General features: G+C 46.1%; 1 protein-coding gene and 1 pseudogene across 5 annotated transcripts in view; one reads left to right on the forward strand and one right to left on the reverse strand.

Moving 5' to 3' along the window:
• The first annotated feature begins 5,061 nt into the window (after positions 1–5,061).
• Positions 5,062–5,823, forward strand: LOC112823329 (protein BEX3-like; annotated as a pseudogene).
• A 2,936-nt stretch (positions 5,824–8,759) lies between these two features.
• Positions 8,760–21,080, reverse strand: part of ITGA9 (integrin subunit alpha 9) — a 339,913-nt gene continuing 327,592 nt past the window's right edge. For all 5 annotated transcript variants that reach the window (XM_073902077.1, XM_025884438.2, XM_073902092.1 and 2 more), the window contains one exon: positions 8,760–13,304. In XM_073902077.1, the coding sequence (XP_073758178.1) occupies positions 13,206–13,304 (99 nt within the window). In that variant the 3' untranslated portion in view covers positions 8,760–13,205. The remainder of the gene's footprint in view (positions 13,305–21,080) is intronic.

Below are 21,080 nucleotides of genomic sequence, written 5' to 3' on the forward strand. Positions count from 1 at the left end.
CCATACCATGGACTATTATAGAAATAAAAAGCTACAGACTACTGATATATGTAACAACTTAGATGGATCTCGGGGAATTACTCTGAATGAAAAAAAGCCAATATTGAGGGTTATCTACTATTTTTTTTTTTACCACAATGAAAAGAAGTTCAGACATTTTTGTTTCTCTGATCCCAGTCAGATAAAAGTTAACTCCCAGCCCACACAATGTTTGGCAAAGCAAAATTTGTCTACACAATTTCAACACAGTGTTTGCAAACACCTACTGACAGGTTGTTTCCCATGTCAGACTTCAGAATACAGTTTCTCACTATGTTAAGCAATGTTACGGATAGCACTTAGGCCAATGGGGGAAAAAAAGCTTATTGAATCCATACATTGTATCTATAGGATAGTACCAGAAAACTAGTGTTACCACTATGGAAACTAACTACCAAACATGAAATTGGGAATCTCCCTCCTCTGGCTCTTCCCACATGGCTGAAGAAGGCTTTCCACACATGGCCATTTGTATGGAAGATTTATATGTAAAGTGAATATTTCTGCAGAGAAAAAAGGGAACTATTTCTGTGAAGAGAAATAAATCTGACTAGAATGTACAAGTGGAAAGAAAAAAGAAGGTTATGTACTCAATGATTCCATTTATAAAACCTCTTCTAAAAGACAAAATTATAGCGATGGAGACTAGAAGAATGGTTGTCAGGGGTTAGGAATGGTGGTGGAGGGGTAGCATGGAGACCCTTTGTGGTGATTAATCTTAAAAAATTTTAAAATTGAGTTATAATTGACATAGAACATTATATTAGTTTCAGGCGTACAAAATAATGTGATTAATCTTGATTGTAGTAGTGGTTATGTGAGTCTAGGTAGGTGATCAAATTGCATAAAACTATAGATCACTCACACACACACAAATTAGTGCATGTGTATAAAAACTGATGAGGGAAAACTGTGCCCCCAGGGTGCTCAGCCAGTTAAGCCTCCAACTCTTGATTTCAGTTCAGGTCACAATCTCAGGGTCATGAGATTGAGCCCCTGGGACTTGTGCTCAGCACAGAGTCTGCCTGTGATTCTCTCTCTCCCTCTGCCCCCACCCCACTCTCTCTAAAATCAATCAACCTTAAAGAAAAAAAAACTAATGAAATCTGAATATGGTCTGTAGATTGTACCAATGAAAATGTTTCCTTTTTGATACAGTATATATTAGTTATGCTAGATGTTACCATTGGCGAAGGCTGGGTGAAGGGGACATGGAACTTATTCCTACTATTTTTCAGCTGCCTATGAGTCTCTATTTTCCCCAAAGGTTAAAAAAAAAAAAAAGCCAATGACTTAACAAAGTAATTGAAGCAAACATGACAAAGTGGTGGTAGATTCTAAGGCATTTGTTATAATCATGTTTGCACTTTCCTGAAATATTTCCCAGAATTAAGAAAAATGGCATGGGGAATATATTTCTTTTTTTCTTTTGCAGCAGTGGATTAAAAAATACCTAGGAATTGCGCACAACCTTATTATGAGTCAACAGGATGGCAAAGCTGCCAATGAAACATGGATAAAGATTCTAGTTACTGAATGTAGTTCTATGCTGGCAACTCACAGCAAGGAGGGAAATTTGAGGGGTAGCTTCATTAGAAGGTGACAGTTAATTTTTCTCTTTATGTCAGAGATGGTGCAGGATGTGGAAACTGTCATAAAAATAGTTTTAGGAACTGGAGATTTCTTTATGCAGGAAAGAGAAATTCTGTAGGTAATAATGCTCTTTTTCATATGCTTTGAGTGCTGTCATGGAGACAAAATTGACTTTTTTTTTTTTTTTTTTTTTTTTTTTAGGGAGGCTTAGGACAGATGGTGGGGAGGGCTGGTGAGACAGTGGGAAGAATAGATAAATAGACCAGTGGAATAGACTAGAGACCCAGGAATGAACTCTCCACATATGATCAGATGATTTTTGAGAAGGATGCCAAGACCATTCAATGGGGGAAAAGACAGTCTTTTCAACACATGGTGCTGGGACAACCGCATATCCACATGCAAAGAATGAAGTTGGACCCTTATCTCACACTACATACAAGAATTAACTTAAAATGGAGGATGGACCTCAATGTGAGATCTGAAGCAAAAAAGACCTTTAGAAGAAAACATAGGACAAAAGCTTCCCAACATTGGATTTGGCAATGATTTCTTGGACATGACACCAAAGGCACAGGTAACAAGAGAAAAAATAGACAAATTGGACTCCATAAAAATGTAAACATTTGGTGCATCAAGAGGCACTATTCAGAGTAGAGGGGCAACCCATAGAATGGGAGAAAACGTTTGCAGATCATATATCTGATATGGGTTTTATGCCCACAATATATAGAAACTTCTAAAACTCAGCAGCAACAACAACAATAACAAAAAACAACCCAATTCAAAAAAGGGGAGAGGGTTTGAGTATCTTCTCCACAGAAGATACACAAATGAAAAGATGCTTAACATTACAAATTGTTAGGAAAATGTAAGTCAAACCTACAATGAGATACCACCTCACACCCATTAGGATGGCTGCTGTCAAAAATGAAACAAAAAACCCCCCAAAACACAGAAAACAAGTGTTGGCAAGGATGTGGACACATGGGAACCCCTGTTCACAGCTGGGAGTGTGAATAGTGCAGCCGCTATGGAAAATTGTACGGTGACTCTTCAAATAATGAAAAATAGAATTACCTGTGTGATCTGACAATTCCATTTCTGAGTATGTACCCCAAAGAATGGAAAACAGGGTTTAAAGAGATACTTGCACACTCATCTTCATCACAGCATTATTCACAGCAGCCAAAATGTAGAAGCAACCCAAGTGTTCTGCGGACTAGTGAATGGAGAAGCAAAATGTGGTATGTACCTACAATGGAAAGGTATTCAGCTTTAAAAGGAAAGAGAATTCTGCAATATGCTACAATGTGGATAGACCTTGCGGACATTATGCTGAGTGAAATAAGCCAGTCACAAAAAGATAGATGTTGTACGATCCCACTTACATGAGGTACTTAGAATAGTCAAAAACCTAGAGACAGGAAGTAGAAGGGTGGCTGCTAGGGGTTGGGGGGAGGGGAGAATGGGACCTGCTTAATAGGTACAGAGTTTTGGTTTTACATCATGAAAAGAGATATGGGGAGGGATGGTGGGGATGGTTGCATAACAACATGAATGGACTTAATGCCACTGACTGTACAATGGTTAAGATAGTAAATTGTATATTATGTATATTTTATCACAATTTGTCAAAAAAGGGGGGGGAAGGGAGGCTGGGAGGGCTGGGAAAACAGAGGGCGCTCCCAAGGTTCAGGCAGAGCTGAGCAGTAGGGTGGGGAAAATCACGTGAATGATCCATCTAATGGAATGTTTGACAGAAGCTGGAAGAATGTAATTTCGGGGATGCTGAGGAAAAAATTTCCATAACGAATGATCTCCAGAGGGGGCGACACTTCCAAGATTCAGATTCTAGATGTAACCGGTATGCGCCAGACCTTGCTCTTCATGGAAGTGCAGACAAAGCCAAATAACACCAGACCCGAGGGTCCATACTTGAGCCAGACTCATTCAACCGAACTTTCTTGAATCTCCTCTTTGGGCATGATCGTGATTGTATGCAGCTGCATGATTCCCTGTACCCATCTGGCCTGGGGGTCCTAGGTGAACTTAGGACCTTTCTAAGGTCCCTTAGGCCAGGTTCTGGTACATGGTGGGGGTAGTGGTAGTGGGGGGGGGATTGCCTCACAAATGACCAGGGCTCTCTTCTGCCAGGGACCTGTCTCTCAGGACCCTGGTGGGCATGGCCCTCGGCTCCTCTTCTCTCTGCCTAAATCAATAGCTCATCTTCTCAAACACACCCATTTACTGTATATCTTACATGGCATCTGTCAACAGGTTTGGATGCGGCATGAGAACATGATAGATATTTGATATTACAAGTATCCTGGGGAAGTCTTACATGGAGAGTCCATGGATGGTCATCACTTCTCAGAAAAGCCTGGAAAATAATATTTCTGTTATGGAAGGAGTTACTAAATGTTTTAATGATAAAGGTATAGTGTCTTAGAGCTTCCTGTCCTGAAAATATAGGATCCCTCGCAGAGGCTATACCACCCACTATAGTTGGAGTGTGCAATATATGTTGTGATTCTCATGGTGCAAGTCCCCAGGCTAGGGAGTTAACCTTGCAGGGACTAAGGAGGGAACAGAGAGATCTGAGGTTTTCACCATTAAGTAGGAATCCTCATGTATGGTTGGTGGGAATGCAAATTGGTACAACCATTGTGGAAAACAGTATGGAGTTTCCTCAAAAAATTAAAAACAGAGGGGCACCTGGGTGGCTCAGTTGGTTAAACATCCATCTCTTGATTTCAGCTCAGGTCATGATCTCAGGGTTGTGAGATTGAACCCCGCGTTGGGCTCCGTGCTGGGCATGGAGCCTCCTTAAGATTCTCTCTCCTCCTCCGTCCCTCCCCCCACCTCTCTTAAAAAAATTAAAAAAAAAAAAAAGAATTACCCTATGATCCGGTAATTCCGCTACTATTTACCCAGAGAAAATGAAAACATCTAACTTGGAAAGCTACATGCACCCTATGTTTATTGCAGCATTATTTACAGTAGCAAAGATAGGGAAGCAACCCAAGTGTTCATTCATAGATGAATTATAAAGAAGATGTGGTGTATGTATATAAGATGAAATATCAGTCAGCCATAAGAAAGAATGAGATTCTGCCATTTGCAACAATGTGGATGAACTTAGAGGGTATTATACTGGGTGATATAAATCAGACAGAGAAAGACAAATGCTATATGATTTCACTTACCTGTGGAACCTAAAAACAAGACAAATGGACAAACAAAAGACTCTTAAATACAGAGAACACACTGGTGGTTGCCAGAGGGGAGGTGGATGGGGGTGGGTGGGTGAAACAGATAAAAGGAATTAAGAGGTACAAACTTCCAGTTACAAAGTAAAGAAATCATGGAAATAAAAAGTTCAACACAAGAAATACCATCAATAAAATTGTAATAACATTGACTCCCGTCTGGGTACCGACTCCCCGCGGTCCTGCGCTGGGCGGGCTGGCATCGGGCCCAAGGAAAGCGGAGCAGGTTTGCAGGTGTAGGTGTCAAGTGTCGTGGCGGCGCACTCACGGCGAGAATCGAGAGGAGGAGACAGCAAGGATAGGCCCAGAAAAACAACCAGGAAAAAAAAAATCTCATGGCAAATATCCCCCAGGAAAACGAAGAAATGGAGCAGCCCATGCAGAATAGAGAGGAAGACCGCCCTTTGTGGGGGGAGAAGGCCACCAACCTGCAGGAAATAATAGACGGGGACAGGCTCGCCGACTTGCTCCAAATTTCCGATGGGCCATACCCAATAGGCAGGTCAATGATGGGAGGGGTGGAGATGGAGATGATATGGAAATGTTCATGGAGGAGATGAGAGAAATCAGGAGAAACTTAGGGAGCTGCAGTTGAGGAATTGTCTGCGTATCCTGATGGGGGAGCTCTCTAATCACCATGACCATCATGACGAATTTTGCCTTATGCCTTGACTCCTGCCATTTTCCATGAGATTAATACTGTGATTCAACACTGTTTTCTTTTTCCTTGCATTTTCCTGATATACCTTTACTGATTCGTTTGCTGTGAACCTTATGTAATTTCCATGTGTCGGGTGGGTTCTGTGTTACCAGATTCCAATTGAAGATTGCCTTGGCACCCAGTCTAAGTTTCTGTCAACAGTAGAGTCACCCAGTTGCATGAAAAAGTGTAAAGTTAATAAAGCAATTAAAAAGCAATCTAAAAGAAATTGTAATAACACTGGTGACAGATAGTGACTATACTTAACCGTGGTGAGCACTGAGTAACGTAGGGAATTGTTGAATCATTATGTCGTACACCCGAACCTAATATAAGGCTGTATGTTAATTATACTTTAAAAAGAAAGAATATGAAGTGATTGATGCACGTGTATGGCCATCAGACACATTCTAGCAGAATGAAACTGTAAGCAACTTAAGATGCAGTATGTGAAATGTGTAGCAAGAGAGTTTCTAGCTCAGGTCCATGAGGGGCCATGGGAGAAGATGTTCATTTCCACAGGTATGGAAGTAGCCAAGGTCGGCTTCAGAGGGGCTGGGGAAGTAAGACACAGTGGAAACGTAATGTACAGTGAGGTGCTGCAACCAGAAACAAGGAACTAGATGTATAAACACGGCAACATGAGTATATCCTTAAAAAATACAACACAGAATGAGCTCTCAGGCCCAATACCACTTAAGTGAAACACACAAAATAATACTACGTATGTATTTCTAAGACCATGTATTCCATTCATGAGACTTGGTGCCTCTGGGAGAGAGGGAAATGTGAATGGGGATGGGATGGGGTGGGTAAAAGAGAAAAGACACAAGAAAAGTTGATTAACCAACTCTGTGTAGCTGAGATTCCCACCCCCGCCCCAAATAAAGGTTTTCTCTTTGCTCACATCCAGTCAGACTTAAGGATTGGAAGGTACATACTTAGGACTTAAGGCAGTTATATTCTCAGTATCTTATACATGTCAGGGGTGGCGACTGTTAGTGGTCTTCAGTGTCTGGCTGAATTGGTAGAGCGTGCGACTCTTGATCTCGGGGTTGTGAGTTGGAGCTGCATGTTGGGTGGAGATACTACTTAAAAAATAAAAAAAAATCTAAAAAAATTATGTACACTGCTCTTTTTCCTTAATAATACACTCCCCATTTTCCTTTATGGGCGGGAGCATTTTTTAATGACTAATTTCTGGTTGGTGTTGTATAGGACTTCTGGGAAGGGTAATTAAAAGGCTTGGAATGTTGCCATGATGGCTGGTACCCTGATAGCCATCTGAAACCATGAAACAACTTTAAGAATGGAAGCCACACGCCTAGAAAGATAGGAGGTGATATCCCGATGATCCATGAATCTGCTATATGAGAACTTGATGACCCAGACCTGGTCTTCTTTCATGTGAGAGAGGAACATACTTCTATCGCGTTGAAACCATTGTTATTTTGGATTTTTTTCTATTATATGGAGCCAGATATTAACAAGGTGGGTTCTGAATAGATGTTGATTTGAAGAGAATTTCATTTTTCTTAATCTGTAATTCCTTAGAAGAAAGTTTTCCTGGAAATACTTTTAAAAATGCACCCTGTTTTTTCAACTATTTGGCATCTTCAGAGGGTAAGAGTTATACCTTTGTTGACATTTGTTTTAATTTTTAGGATCTTTTTCAATTATAGAAGAATCATATCAAATAATATATAAAATGATCTGGACTAAATTTTGAGGCAGAGCAGAGGTTTGGCAGCAAGCCCCGATGGCATGGTCTGAGGTTTAACACAGAACTGACAATACCCTCTCATACCCACTTCAGTAGGATGTGTGCATAGAATGAATAGACGTGATCTCAGGGTCAGGCGGCTTTGCTGATGGAAAGCTGCCAGTTGGTCTGATAATGCAGGCAGAGCTCTAAGTAAGCACTTACATTAATTCTATTACTAAGCACAGTAACCTGCTGAACAGACAGACTTTAAGGACCAGAGGCAATCTGGTGGACTGAAAAACTCCCGATTGAAGGGGGCTGACATTACTAATTGGTGATTCTTCTTCCTCTTCATTTTGTATCTCTTGATTCTTTTGAGGTTGTCCAGACCTTTTCCTGGCTTAAGGAAACAGGTTGGGCAATCTTAGAGAAATGTACTTAATTAGTATTAGTGATGGTGGCAGGTCTTGTTAAGCCAGGAAGCATCCGGAATTAAAAGGCTTGAAATTGCTCACTGGACCATTGCCCTCGGAGTCAGGCTCATCAGGGCTCTTTGTTGCAAACAAATCATATCCCTTTCTAGAACTGCAATTTGGGATCTCTTTTGGCTTAGCAACTCACACTTTCCCAGATGTAATTTTATTGAAAAAATAATTTGCATATGTTTCATTGTTACAAAAGAAATGCATGCTTACTGTAGAAAACTAAAATTCAGTTAAGTAAAAAAAAAAAAAACAGAGCTAAAACGTTGACAATCCCATCTACCTAAAGGCAACCATTTTTAACCCGTTGGTATGTATCTTTTCACACCCCCTTTTAAACTGTGTGGTGTGTTTGTGCATGACTTTTAACTACAGGACAGTAAAGTAAATTTTAACAAGTATAAAGGCAGTAATTAATGATACAGAAAACAAAACCCAGTAGGTCTGATTGGTACAGCCAAAGGCTTATTCTTGAAAAAGATTGGTAAAATAGATAGATCTTTGTTGGTCTCCTCTAAGGGGAAAAAGAGAAAAACACACAAGTGAACAACATGTGAGGTAAGAACAGGGACGTAACTAGACAGATGAGAGATCACAAATCTAAGAGAACATGATGTTTGTGAACGTGTAAGGATGCTACTGAAAGGCTTCTGGGAAAATGCTTGGTGACTGGTGGAAACACTTGGAAGCAGTCTACTAACATTGAGGAATCCCCTCCATTTAATTTGGGCACCTTTATCTTAAGATCAAGGTCCCGGGTGTGGCCCTGGGCAGGTGGGTGATGCACAGAGAAGGTGGTGGCTGCAGGATGGAGGCCAAGGATGGGGGACTGTTCAGCCACATTGGATAAGACAGACCTGCCCATGCTCTTCAATGCTCATGAAGTAATGCATTCAAAGCCCATCTTCAACATCCTAAAAAGGTTCAAGTTCTGCATTAGCAAAGAAATTACACACCAAACTCCTGAATCATTTGCAGCCATTTTTTTTTATTCCAAACGTGTATTTTTGTAAACCTGCATTTCCCAAACAGTGCAAGTAAATTAGAAGTGACTGCATAGACTTTAATACACGTGACTTCGTAAGGAGGAGCACCCCTCCCACCAAAATCCCTCAACGGAAATGTACATGGATGCATCAGTCAGGTTCTGGAAGTGAAGTTAGCGTGGGTGTCTGCCATGCAATTAATCACTCTTAAAGCTTTTAAACTCACTCTGCCCGTCACACTGTGCACATTAGAATTTTTTTTTAAAAAAACCTTAACAAAGTCTGAAATCTAGATTATTGTGCTATAAAGCATTGCATCACATGGGAAATTTGTTCATTATCCCCCCAGTGTGCTGAAAGTCAGAAGACATTCTAGAAGGTTCATCTGGGCCCTACTAGCTCTGTATCCTCCCTTCAGCCATTCTTTGTTTTAGAAAATACTCTCCACTGTGCATACCACCACTCTCTAGAGCAGAACAACACATCGCCGAAACCCCTGTCCATTGGAGCATTTCTAAAATGACACTTTCTGCTGTCTGTCTGCTACAGGGCCCTTTCCCCGCATGACCGTCCTTTTGCAGTGCCTCTAAATTCCCGGAAGTCAGGGCTATGTAGGTTTCACCAGATGCACATTTCCGATGTGACCTATGTGTAACTGCATTCCCCTGGCCATAATGCCTTTTCCAAAAATAAAAGTAGTTGAATAACCTTTAAAAACTGACCCTGCTAGGGTTTTAACAGGAGGCATACAGCATACGTATCACTTGGGGGATAAAGGCAACCATTTCTGCATTGAAAACAGGTCCCAGATGGTCCTGCTAGTTTTCTGTTTGCTTTTAACCCCCTTGTCTTTGGCTCAAAGAGGGTAGGCTACGCATGACTTGGTGAAGGAGGACTATTGGATTTTCTCCATTTCCCAGACTTCGGAATCCTCTTGGTGGTGGGATTTTCCTGAAGTGCTGACTGAGAGAGCTGATTCCTGACGTGTGCCTGTCAGTCCCCATAAAGCCAGTGGATCCACTCCCTTCTCCTAGTGTCTCCTTGTTCCTAAACTTCATGGCCTCTTCTTGGTGACAGGTCTAGGATTCATAGTGGGGATGTTCCCAACTCATGAGTCCCGTATCAACGAAGCATAAGCGAATCATTTTTGAACAGAGGGCATGATTTTCCTCAAATTTTAAAGGGTCCTTTTTCATATCTGAAAAGTGTCTCCATATTTCTGACAGTGAAAACCATATTGAATCTAAAACTAAAAGCTGCAGTAGCTGTGAGAGAGAATATCTGATAGAATTCCACAGTGAACTCATACGAGTAGGAAGGTTAGAAACTGGAATGCACTGTGGACTTTTAAAAGAATATTCTGGAGGCGTAACACACAGATGCCATTCACCCTGTCTCTGCTTCCCCTGAGAGCCGATTGAGAACTTCTGAGCTGGGGTGGAGCTGGTAAGATGCCCAGCTGAGAGCAGGCTTACAGTGTGCTTGGCTTCTTTATCACCGTCTTAAATGGCCCCCTGTTGCCCCACCTGCTACTCGGCCCCATCGGACACGCAGAGGCACCAGCCTTCCCCAGATAGACTCTTGGAGTGGCTGCTAGTGTTTGCACCTGGTGATGCCAAGGCCAATTGTTTTAAAAAACCGTCTTATGAAGTCGTAGTGATCTCCTGAGTATATGACTACTCATGTGGGTCTACCATTTGGAATTGACCAGAGGCAAAGTGATTCTGGCTCTGAGACTGCCCACAGGAGCAGGGTGAGTCATCCCCTACGCCACCACCCTTCCCACCCCTCGTGGGAAGCTAGTTGTGGCTATAGATGAATTTGTCCAAAGCTGCTGATGGAGCTGACCCAGGCCTACCACCCAAGAATCTTCAATGGTTTATTAAAGGCCAGCGTGACATGGTGAACAAGCATCCACCAAAGGAAAGCTACACGTGGGGTCTCATAAAGGAGTCCACACTCTACACTCCTCTTGCAGGGAGGTTTGGCTCTCCAGGCCAAACGTGCCTGTGGTGTTCTTGGAGTACCTTGCAGCACCCAGCGTCGCTCCTGAAGCACTGCAGGGGCCCCATAAATATCCTTGAAATGAGTGACTAAGACCCACTCAAAGCTGCCTTTACTACTTTTGATAAAAGTCCCAGGAGAACTCTGAGAACTGGCTTCTTTGCCTGCATCCACCCAGTAGTTACACCTATGCCTCCATCCCTCCGTTAGAAGCAACATCCCTGCCTTCATTCTAAGATCAGCCTCGTTTATGCCATGGACCCTCTGGCTTGGTCGTCTATTCCCAGATTCACCACGAGGGGACACGTGATACATACACCGTCTTCCTGCATCAGACTCAACTGCATAATGAGGCATGAAAAGACACTTACGTTCCATGCCGGGTTCACAGGTGCCCAACATCCTCATGATTCTGCCCCAACTTGAGATGTCTTTGCAAATATTAGCCAAGTCCGTGCACAGAACACCTGTCTCCTCTGGAGCAGAGTTCTGTGTCTTTGCAACAGTGTCCACAGACCCCCAACATGTTGGTTTCCAGCAAACAAGGCCCTAGGAGAAAGATCTTCATCTTATGTCTTGTTTCGTTCCCATTTGATGCCGTCTGTTAGGTACCTGGGGCATCAGTGGGCCGTAATCAGCCAGTAAAGACTCTTTGTCAGAGCCTGTTCTTGGCCACGTATTTTTTTCTCAGCAGATGGCTCTCAGGGATGGCAGCCAGAGCTGCCTCAGTCACTGAGGGTTCACGATGGGCCAGGCGCAATGCTGAGCACACTACACCCATCATCCCATTGCCCTTTAAGAAAATCACATTGTACTCAAAACCAGGCGGCAGTGCGTCTGATGATAAACACTGTCAAACAGGGAGACTGGAACTGAAGGCCACAACTCAGCATTCGCACACGCAGGGGGCAGGGCAGATGTCAGTGCTATGCCCAGATCCCTGTGCATCATTTCTTTCACATCGTTTCTGGATGCCCCCCTCCCCACCCTGGCCTGGGGGTGCACTTCCAGCTCTCCTTTAGAGGACCGCCTTCGGGCTATCGGAGCTGGCCTGCCAGCAGGAACCGAGAGTGGGAAGTTTACACCTCCCCTGGGTGCAAGAATTCGGAAGCTCAGCTCCCTTGCCTCAGGTTGGGACAACTCTGAGACCTAACTTGCCCTCCAGAGCTCCTCGTAGGCTCAGGCTGAAACTGCCCTCCACGGGATGTCCTCTGAAATGGCACCCTTCCCTGGCTTCTTTCCCTTCCCTGTCCTGCTTCCCTCACACCCCTACTGCGGTCTCCCGGGCACGGGACACTCCCCTAATCAGTTACTTGCATGCAAATCCTTGTATCAGAGTTTGCTTTTTGGGAACCCCACTTAAGACAGTATTTTAAAAACGAAGGACAGGTTGAATGGTCATCTCTGGGAAGGGATCTGCAGTCACCATTAGCTGGGACAGCAAAAGGGTAGGAGAAGTGGAGACCTCTGAACTCAATGAAAAGGCAACGCATCACAGCATTCAGACACAAGTCTTTGCTCGCTGGGCACGGATTTAGTCCCTGTGGTGTGTGGACTCTGACGCATGATGTCCAGGATGAGACGCCATTCTGAGGTTTACCAGATGACCAAATGGCCTTGCTCCAAGCTCTCATTTATTAACCCAAGTGGAAGGAGGGTGTGATGTCTGCTGTATAGGTGATGCAGAGCAGACCTGTGCCAGGGTCAGGTTTTTCCATCCAAATTCCTGCTGGAAATCTTCCAATGACAGGTACATATGAAAAACCACTTCGAGTTCTTTAGCACATTACTTTGAACTTGACTCCAGGCGATGAAGATGTGAATCGTTTTAGGGGTCTCGCCACCACCACAGTTTATGTGCAGCACCGCCAGCTTGGTGGATTCATCCCACGAGGTTTCTTCAGATTATTTTATCCGCAAGTCTCTTTTAACAGCAAGTTCCAAAGTACGATCAGGTTTTCACTCTTTAAAATTTGTATGAATGCACATGTACGCTCAAGCTCTCAGGCCAGATATCAGTGCTTGAGTGAATTATATAACTATTTAATAGACATAATAAGACATTGATACAAATATAAAGACATAATCAGTATAAAAGGCTTATATTTATAAAAATACTTTTAGGTAACAGTTTTCCCCTGAGGGTCGACCACGCAGGTTGCAGCCATAAATATCGCTCAGCTCTGTAGCTTGCTTTCCAAAGTTTGGGGTTCATCTCTAAAAGGAAATGGGTGGTGGCTCTAGTCATGTGACCTGGCCAGAGTGGCTGCCTCAGGTGGGCTCCTGGGCTTGGTAACGTGAGGAAGAGGACAGCATCAGCGGGGCCTCCGGAAAATCTGGAGAAGATTCTTTCTTCCAAATATGGAAGATACAAAGATCAAGGACGCCAGGCGGATGGTGGGGTCATGTGACTGGTGGGGCAGGTCACTGGTTTTTCTGGACCCAGTCCCAACCATCTGCGTTCTCTTTCCGGTTTTTCTCCGCTTCAATGATTTCTTTGTACCTTCGGCGAAAGAAGCCCATCTGAAAGGTAGGGGGAGGAAAAGCCAGGTTAGAATGTTGGAGAATCAGTCGTTCTGCTCCCCTGGGTGAGGAGGAGGGATGAGCTATACTCACAGAGCTGGGAGGGCTTAGAAAACCCCTCGGATGAGACTGACTTAGGAAAAGCATTATTGGGGTGCTACCTTTCAAAATGCATGGACTTCCTGCAGGTTATCTTCTGGTTGCTCCTCATAAATGCTTCTGGTGGCATGTCTCCCGAATGGTGTGTCAGGGAACCCCCATTACTGAGCATAGTTACTCAAAGGCATTTGGGAGATAGGTTTCACGGTCAAATAAGTTTGGGAAATGCTGCTTTCTTTCTTCCTTTAAGAGCTATGGAATGCACAGGAGAATAGTCAGGGTCTAATAAACCCTTAGTAAAGGATCCAAGAAACTCAGGGACTTGACCTTTCCTGAGCTCATTGGGCTTTTGATAAACCTATTACTATCCTGGGAGACAATAGCCATCATGGGGTAATTGATAAATACCGCTCTCCCAGCAGCCTATACCTTGCTGTCCCTCTAGATCTTTCTCTCGGACCTACGAAACATTCAATGCCTGCGCCACGACCAGCAGGGTGAACTCCCCTAGAACTGGCATCTCTCCGGACCCAGGATGGGTTTCCTCTAGCTTAATTCCGGAAGGGCCTTCCCCTCTGACGTCTTACGGTTTTTCACATACCCGAGGGCGAGTTTGTAGCACTTCTCGCCCAGCCATCACTGCCCGAGAGGTAAGCCATTTTTGTAGCCCAGGGCTGACCTTCTCCCAGGCTCAGGGAGACTTGGCACGTCTTGTCCTTTGCGCACCAGCATTAGTGGCCTACTGTTTCGGAGGCCAGACACCCCTTCCTGTCTCTGCCGTTAAACATGACCGGCTGTGGGTTACTCCTGCTCCCTCTCTTCTTGGGTGTGACAAGCCTCAGGTGCATGACCTACCAGAGTTTCCCCGTGGAACGTGCTGGCAGGGGTAACCGGTCTTACTGCGTTTTTATTGCCTTCCTTCTCTTTCCTCTCTCGCTCCCCTGCTCTGATCAGTGTTTCCTGAGGTCACCTTGGGAATCAATTACCCGCCCTGAAACCCCCATTTCAGCCCCCTTGAACGGAGGGACTCCAACAGCCACACATGTTCGGTCAGCTGTTGGCAGGTCTGCGGTGCTCTCGTGAGCCTGTAACTCCTGTAGCCATGTGGGAAAATGCTCACGAGCAGTGATTTCTGCAGCATGCTGCCAAGAGCGAATATAAACCCTGCCCCGAGGGAATGATCACGCAAGCCCGGCTCTCATGCGCACATCTCCCCCAACTCCTTTGCTCCAAGCTGAGCAACCACAGTCATTCTGATGGTCACAATTCTTACCCCCCCTCCCCCTCAGGAAGGGTCTGACTTCCTCGCTGAAGATGAGAACTGTCAAGCCAGATGCCAGGAAGCATCTCCACCCACACTGCCGGGGAATCCTGAGAGTTCACTTTGAGTGGAGTCAGTGAAGGGATGGGTGCAGTCTGAGCAACGGGGAGAAAGCTTTCTTCAACACCTGGCAAGGGTCTTGTGTTCTGAGCATCTATCTCACGGGGCAGCTTTGTGGACAGACACCGAGTTCCTAGGGTTTGCAGCCCTTGTGGTTTCTTCTCAGCATGTGCCAGAACCCCACTTTCTGACCCTCCCCTCCACCCCCTGTCCAGGCCCCCACACACTTTTTCCTCCTCTTAAATCTCTGCTACCTTCTCCCCTCTGCAAGGAATGTGGAACAGGGGCTTGGGCTGGATGTTCTGGGAAAAGGCCCTCAAAGCACACCCACAGAAGGTCAGAAGAGCAATGCACAACTTACTGGAAAGGTCTAAGGAGTTACTGCTTGGAATACAGTTATGATAAAGATGTGGTTGGTGGAGCAAATATGTCATGAGCACCTTCTGTGCTAAGGAGAACATAATCCTGAAACTGAGGCTGGATGTGATATGGAAATGAGATTCTTTAGCATTGAACCCTTCCCGTGGATGGTGGAATGATTCACGGATCCCAGGTTACTCACTTTCCAGTTCCAGAGAAGTAACTTATCTCTACTGTGGCACTAATCAAGCAGGATTTCAACTGTTCCCTCGTTAACCTTCCTATTTGTCTTAAGTCTTAGAAGTCCTGGGAGGTAGGATTTTGTGTGTTATGTCCCCAGAGCTGAGCATATCACCTGTACTTGGCTGCAGAGATAAACCGCAAAAATCCCCACAATCCTGCATTCCCCACGTCCAGGCCTTTACCACATGATTCCGTGGCGGTTCCCATCTTGAGGCAGGGGCTGATTCCCCCTCTTGAATCTGCACTGTGATTTGTTCTGACAATTCGGTTCCACACTTAGGCCTCATGAAGCCTTGCGTGCTTCTGCTTGCTCTCTCAGAACCCTGCCTGGCCTGCATGTGAATGAGTTTGCTCTAGAGGAGAGTGTACCCAGCTGAGGCCCTCCTAGACCAGCCAACCCCCAAGTGCCTGCAGGTGCAGATATGACACGTCCAGCTAAGACCAGAGAACCCCCCTGTTCAGCTCAGCCCAGCCCACAGACCTGTGAGCTATGTAGATGTTTGCTGCTTTTAAGCCATTAAGTTTCGGGGTGGTTTGTTACGCAGCATGAGGTAACTGATACAGTACTCTGTGTTTTTTTTTTTTTTTGTCCGACTTACTGAATGAATCAGCACCCGCGGGAAGAGAGGCAGAGGGGCAGCCGATAGGGTTCTGGATCTAAGGAGCATCACTGTGTCTTGTTCTGCTGAACAGACTTTTCTAATTCATCTCCAAGCAGCACAAAAGTTGGCTCACGTTCTCAGGGCTATGCTAGCATAAGGATTTGAAATAGAGTGTGCAAACCACCTAGCAAGGATTTGGAGCACCTGGATTCCCTGTCACATGCAGCTATCATGTGCTCATGTTTAAGGGTCATGCTTGTTTCCAAAGACGTGGAGGCACCGTCTCCTGCAGGCATCCAGAGGCAAGCTCTCTTCTATCAAGTACAGTGGTGTTAGCATTAGTCCTAAGAATCACCCCCGCACCCCTGGAATGACTGGAATGCTGCTCTCAGAAACAGCCTTGCAAACTCTGCCCTGCCCCAACACCGCAGCATCTCAAGAGCCCTGCACCCCACCCAACCTGTGTGTCGTCTCTTCGATGGAAAGTTGGAGCTGCCACTGATGTCTGTCCTCTGTCTATGCAGCCCAAAGACCATTTCTTAAAACACGGTCCCCGTTCATGGCTAGGGAGTGCTGGGTACAGTAGAGCAGGCTGTGCACTGCCTGTAAAGGGGGCGGTGCCCTCACATCACAGATAGCCGGGACATGTAAGTGTATTACAGCTATCCTCCAGCAGATGGAAGTAGAGTGTCTTCTTCCCCCTCCCGCTAACAAAATCAGCAGCAGGTTTTCTGATTTTTCGGCGGATGGAAGTAAAGTTTCTGGACGAAGGGGTGCAGTTTACTAGTCTGCACAAAGGTGCCATATAGTCCAGTGGGTGCTCTCTCAAACTAATATTCTTTCTTGCACGATCAAGCTAATTCCATGTCCGAAAAAGAGAATATCACCTTTGTGCTTTTGTTTAGAGCCTAGTTTTGGCTTCTGATATAGAACCCAAAGCCCAGGCTCTGAGTTTACTGAGCAACGGTCCCCCCACAACTGTGTCACACCAGGCCTGCCCAGTACTCGGGAGAGATGTGGCAGAGGGAGCCCAGAGTCCTGATTACTACTCACACTCCTACCACCTCCCTCCTACACCACCCGGAAGGTCATTTTCTGGCTGTGCCTCAGAGACCGAAGGCATTCTTAGACCTCAGCTGAAACACAATGACAGCTTTTTATGTTGGTCCCCAAAGAAAATTTGGGCTGCAACTGTTTTCCAAGAGTTTTTGGAAATTTTGGGTAAACTGAATTTTCCATTTTTATATTAAAGTATGGGTAGATCGTAAAACATAAAGAGTCCTACAATTCTGAAAACGAGGACAAACGGAGACTTCAAAGACATTTCTCCTGTGTGGCAGGTCCTCCCCTCTCTCCGGCATACGCTCTCACTCCCGTTAGTCCTCACGGTTACTTCGGGGAAAACCTTTGAGATGTGCTGGGCAAACCTGTTTTTGCTGCCAGCTAAGCCCACTGGGAATGATCGGTCATGAGTTCAAAAAGCTGGATCCTTGGCAGCCCCACACTCAGTGCCGATCCAGTGGGTGAATGCTGTCCTGTACTTTTTCTGGAACCTTCCAGGGCTTGCCTTGCCACTTGAAGGGCAAAAGGCTCTGTTTATAACTGTTCTGTCTGGGGTGGAGGAAACATTCATGGAAACCCTAGAGGAGGAGAGACTCTAGCCAAGCTCTGCTCAGCTGCAGACAGAGGTAGCAGTATGCTTTCTGGCTTCTTGTGTCTGTGCTGGTCCTGATAGGAGCCTGCAGCCCCACAGGGCAGCTGCCTGAGCCCTCCTGACAGACTTACACAATCTTTTGATGTAAACCTGCATCAAAAACTGCCAGAAAACAACTAGGGAAACAGCAGATTTTCTCTGAAGAGCCCTCATTAGGGAGGTGTCGTGGGAGGCTTGAGGCCTAGGAAGAAAGAAGCCCTGACCAAGCTCTGGGGTCTGCCCCAGCCTCTACCTTCCCCACCCATTTTGGGGTGAGTGAGGGACTAGCTGCACAACTCCACGGCAGCAGCCTCCTGTGAGATCCCTACCCCCGCTTTCCTGGCCCTTGGGTGGCCTCTTGGGCAGCGAGTCCAAGGACCTCGCACACACTCCTTCTTTGGACTAACTCGCGGCCTCATGTTTATGGGTCTCTTCAGTTACTTGAGTATTTACACAGCATGTCTCTGTCTTGAGATGTCAACAGTGCAACATCAGCCCAATATTTACTTCTGAGCATAAATAAGTCCCCACCGAGGGTCTCTGGCACATGGTTTTAATTGAGACAGTGTGAAGGATGTTTGTGCGTGTGTGTATGCACACATGCATGTGTATCTGTGTCTTCTTTCCCTGGAGGAGAAGGAAGGATGGGTTCCCACAGCCTGGTTGGAGGGAAGGTGATAACCCAGTGACCCCTGGAGGGGCTGCCAAACCTTACACATTCTCTGAGCCATTTTACAGATTTATTTTCCTAAATGTTTCTGCTTGAGGTCAAGTAACGCTGCTCTCAAATAAAAACCAGGAACCCAAAGCCAGCTTTAAAGCCTCAGGCTCTTGGAACAGGCCCCGCGGAGGGTTCGAGGCTGCCCTTTCCTGCCAAGGCCTGCCTCCTCACTGCTTGGGAAAGGAAAGAGCCAGGGGGTCCCAGCCTTTTTGGGAAGGGCCTGGTCACTTCCCTTTGCCTCAAACATCTTGGCTTGCAAAAGGGGCAAAGAGGAGGGAGGGAAAAGGTTCCTCGGTGTTTAGGCAAACTGCCGAGGGAGGGAGGGAGGGGGTAGGGACAGAGAAGCCGGGGGCCCTAAATGAAGCTTTTTCTTCTAAAGGAAGAACATCCCTGCATCTTCACTCTCTTGCCACTTGACTCAGAGGCTGCCTTCAGGACTTGAAGGCACTTCTTAATGTGCGAGTCCCACACAAGGTTGTGAGCCCTGCCATACCTCTGGATAATTGCACTTTCTTCTATAAACAGGCCTTTAGGATTGTCATGAAGAGGTCCGAGGTCCGAGGCCTGGGGCCCGGGGCCCGGGGCCCAGGCAGCTTCAAACCCCGTCAGGAGCTAAAGGGCAAGAAGAGGGGAACTCATCTGGATTGTTCTCCCTTAAAAGAGTTTCACATTTCAAAGTTTTCTTCCTGCGTGGTGGTTTGGCAGGCTACTGTAATCCTCACACATAAAGTTTAAATTACGGCTCCCAGGGTCTGCTAACATCCCAGCTTTGGGAAAGCTGATTAGGACCCATTTGAATATTTGAAGAAGGGTCTGGTTAGCTCGGGGGCCCTGGTTGTGGATTTTGTGCCCGAGCCAGGGCCTGCTGCCGCCAAGCCCGAGAGTGCCTGGGATGTGAGCTGGCGGACCTTCGAGAAGGTCCTGGGGTCTGCCCAGAGGCAGAAGCAGGGGGGAAGCTGAGCAGTAGGCAGGGAGCCTGGGGTTCTGCTCTGGAAAAGGCATCCGCCGACCTGTAAGGGGTTTCGATTGAAGATGATAGGCGGATGATGGGCACGTTAGCACCACAGTGACGTGCAGGAGGGCTCAGAAGATGGTGGCTCAGCCCCTTCAGCCGGCCACGTCCTGCTCCCCTCTCCAGGTGTATGTACTTGGCTCAGCCACCACCATGTCTGGTCACTTAACCGCATTTCCCAGAGGTCTTCCAGGCTGAATAAGGGCTCTTTGGTTGACCATGTCCCTCTCTACCCAGAGCCTGTCACCCCGGAGGGACCCAATGCTGTCTGCCGAATGAAAGCACTAGCCATCCTTCAAATGTACATTGTGCTGACCCACCGGCCTGGGTGGCACAGAGAATGCATCAGCACAGCCACCTGCTCTGTTCCGTTTTCAGCACCACACTACGATCCATGTCTATGTGGCACATTCTGGGGAAAAACCATTTTTGGCTCATCAGCTCAAGGCAATGGCAAGCAACCAAGGTAGCAAGGTCAGGGGCTACTCTCAAGGGACCTTCAGGAGATGTGGCTCCATAAAGGCAGAGGACTTGGACGGTGCTCACTTGTCTTCAAAGGCCCTCGTGAAGCTGGTCCTGGTCAGCAGTGGCAACTGGGTACCACTCCGTGGCTTTCCCCTTGACAAGGAGGGAGGGAATTACATATGAACCGTGGCAATAAGCCCGAACCATGAAGACCCCCCATGGAAGTTAAATATTAGGCTGGCCTTAGTCCAACTGATCAACAGACTTTTACGCACAGTCAATATGCTATTAGGTCTCTATTCACTATGTGGAAGGCATCCTTCCTAGGCTGTAGACACAGGAATCACAGTGGATAGGGGGTCTATAGGTGAAATTTGGGAATATGTAGGTCTTCAAAATAATCCTACATTTCGCTTGCCATTTTCAACCTCCTCCAAAGTCATCATACTTAGCCGTTTAAGAAAGAAGAGGTTTTTCTTGAAGAAATTCCCTCTGCCAGCCTCCTTCCTGCCTTGCAGCTTTGCCTGAAGAGATTGCCCACTCTGAAGGCCACGTGCAGTCATGAATGTTACACCAAGATTTACTTCTATTCCCTTTCCCTAAAGGAGCTCAGTTGTGATTTTATCTATGACACTGTGGAAGAGATGAGGTTTCAAATACTTTAAAACAATGGTGACTTTCAAAGAAAAGATTAAGAGTCTGCCCATATTTCTGAACATCAGGAAGGTGGCAGATGAAAGGTGGCCACAAACCCTTTGCCACTCTTCCTATTGAGATGTGGGGTCTATTTCCCTTCCCTTACATCTGGGCTGGCATGTGACTGCTTTGACCAACAGAGTATGGTGGAATGCCAGTTCTGGGCCAAACTTTAAGAGAACCAGCAGCTTCTACCATGCTCTCTTGGGGCTGAAGCCACCATGTAAGAGAGGCTCTTCCCTGGGGAGGTCTGATCTACATGGGGAGAGAGGGGGGGCTCAGCTGATTCCAGGCTCCCAGCCATCCTCACCAAGTGCCAGCAAATGTGAGTGAATTGAATTCCTCAGACCAGGCCACCCACCAGGTAAATGCCACCGAGTGACCCCACTCAATGTCACGGGGAGCAGAAGAATCACCCAGCTAAACCCTTCCTGGATTTCTGACCCATACGCTCATAAGATATAATGTAATGGCTGTTGAGAGCCACTCAACTTGGGGGCAGTT

Source organism: Callorhinus ursinus, unplaced genomic scaffold (genome assembly GCF_003265705.2).
Source record: "Callorhinus ursinus isolate GAN/ISIS: 27379988/994484 unplaced genomic scaffold, GSC_fseal_2.0 scaffold1, whole genome shotgun sequence".
In the NCBI taxonomy this organism is placed as follows: domain Eukaryota; kingdom Metazoa; phylum Chordata; class Mammalia; order Carnivora; family Otariidae; genus Callorhinus; species Callorhinus ursinus.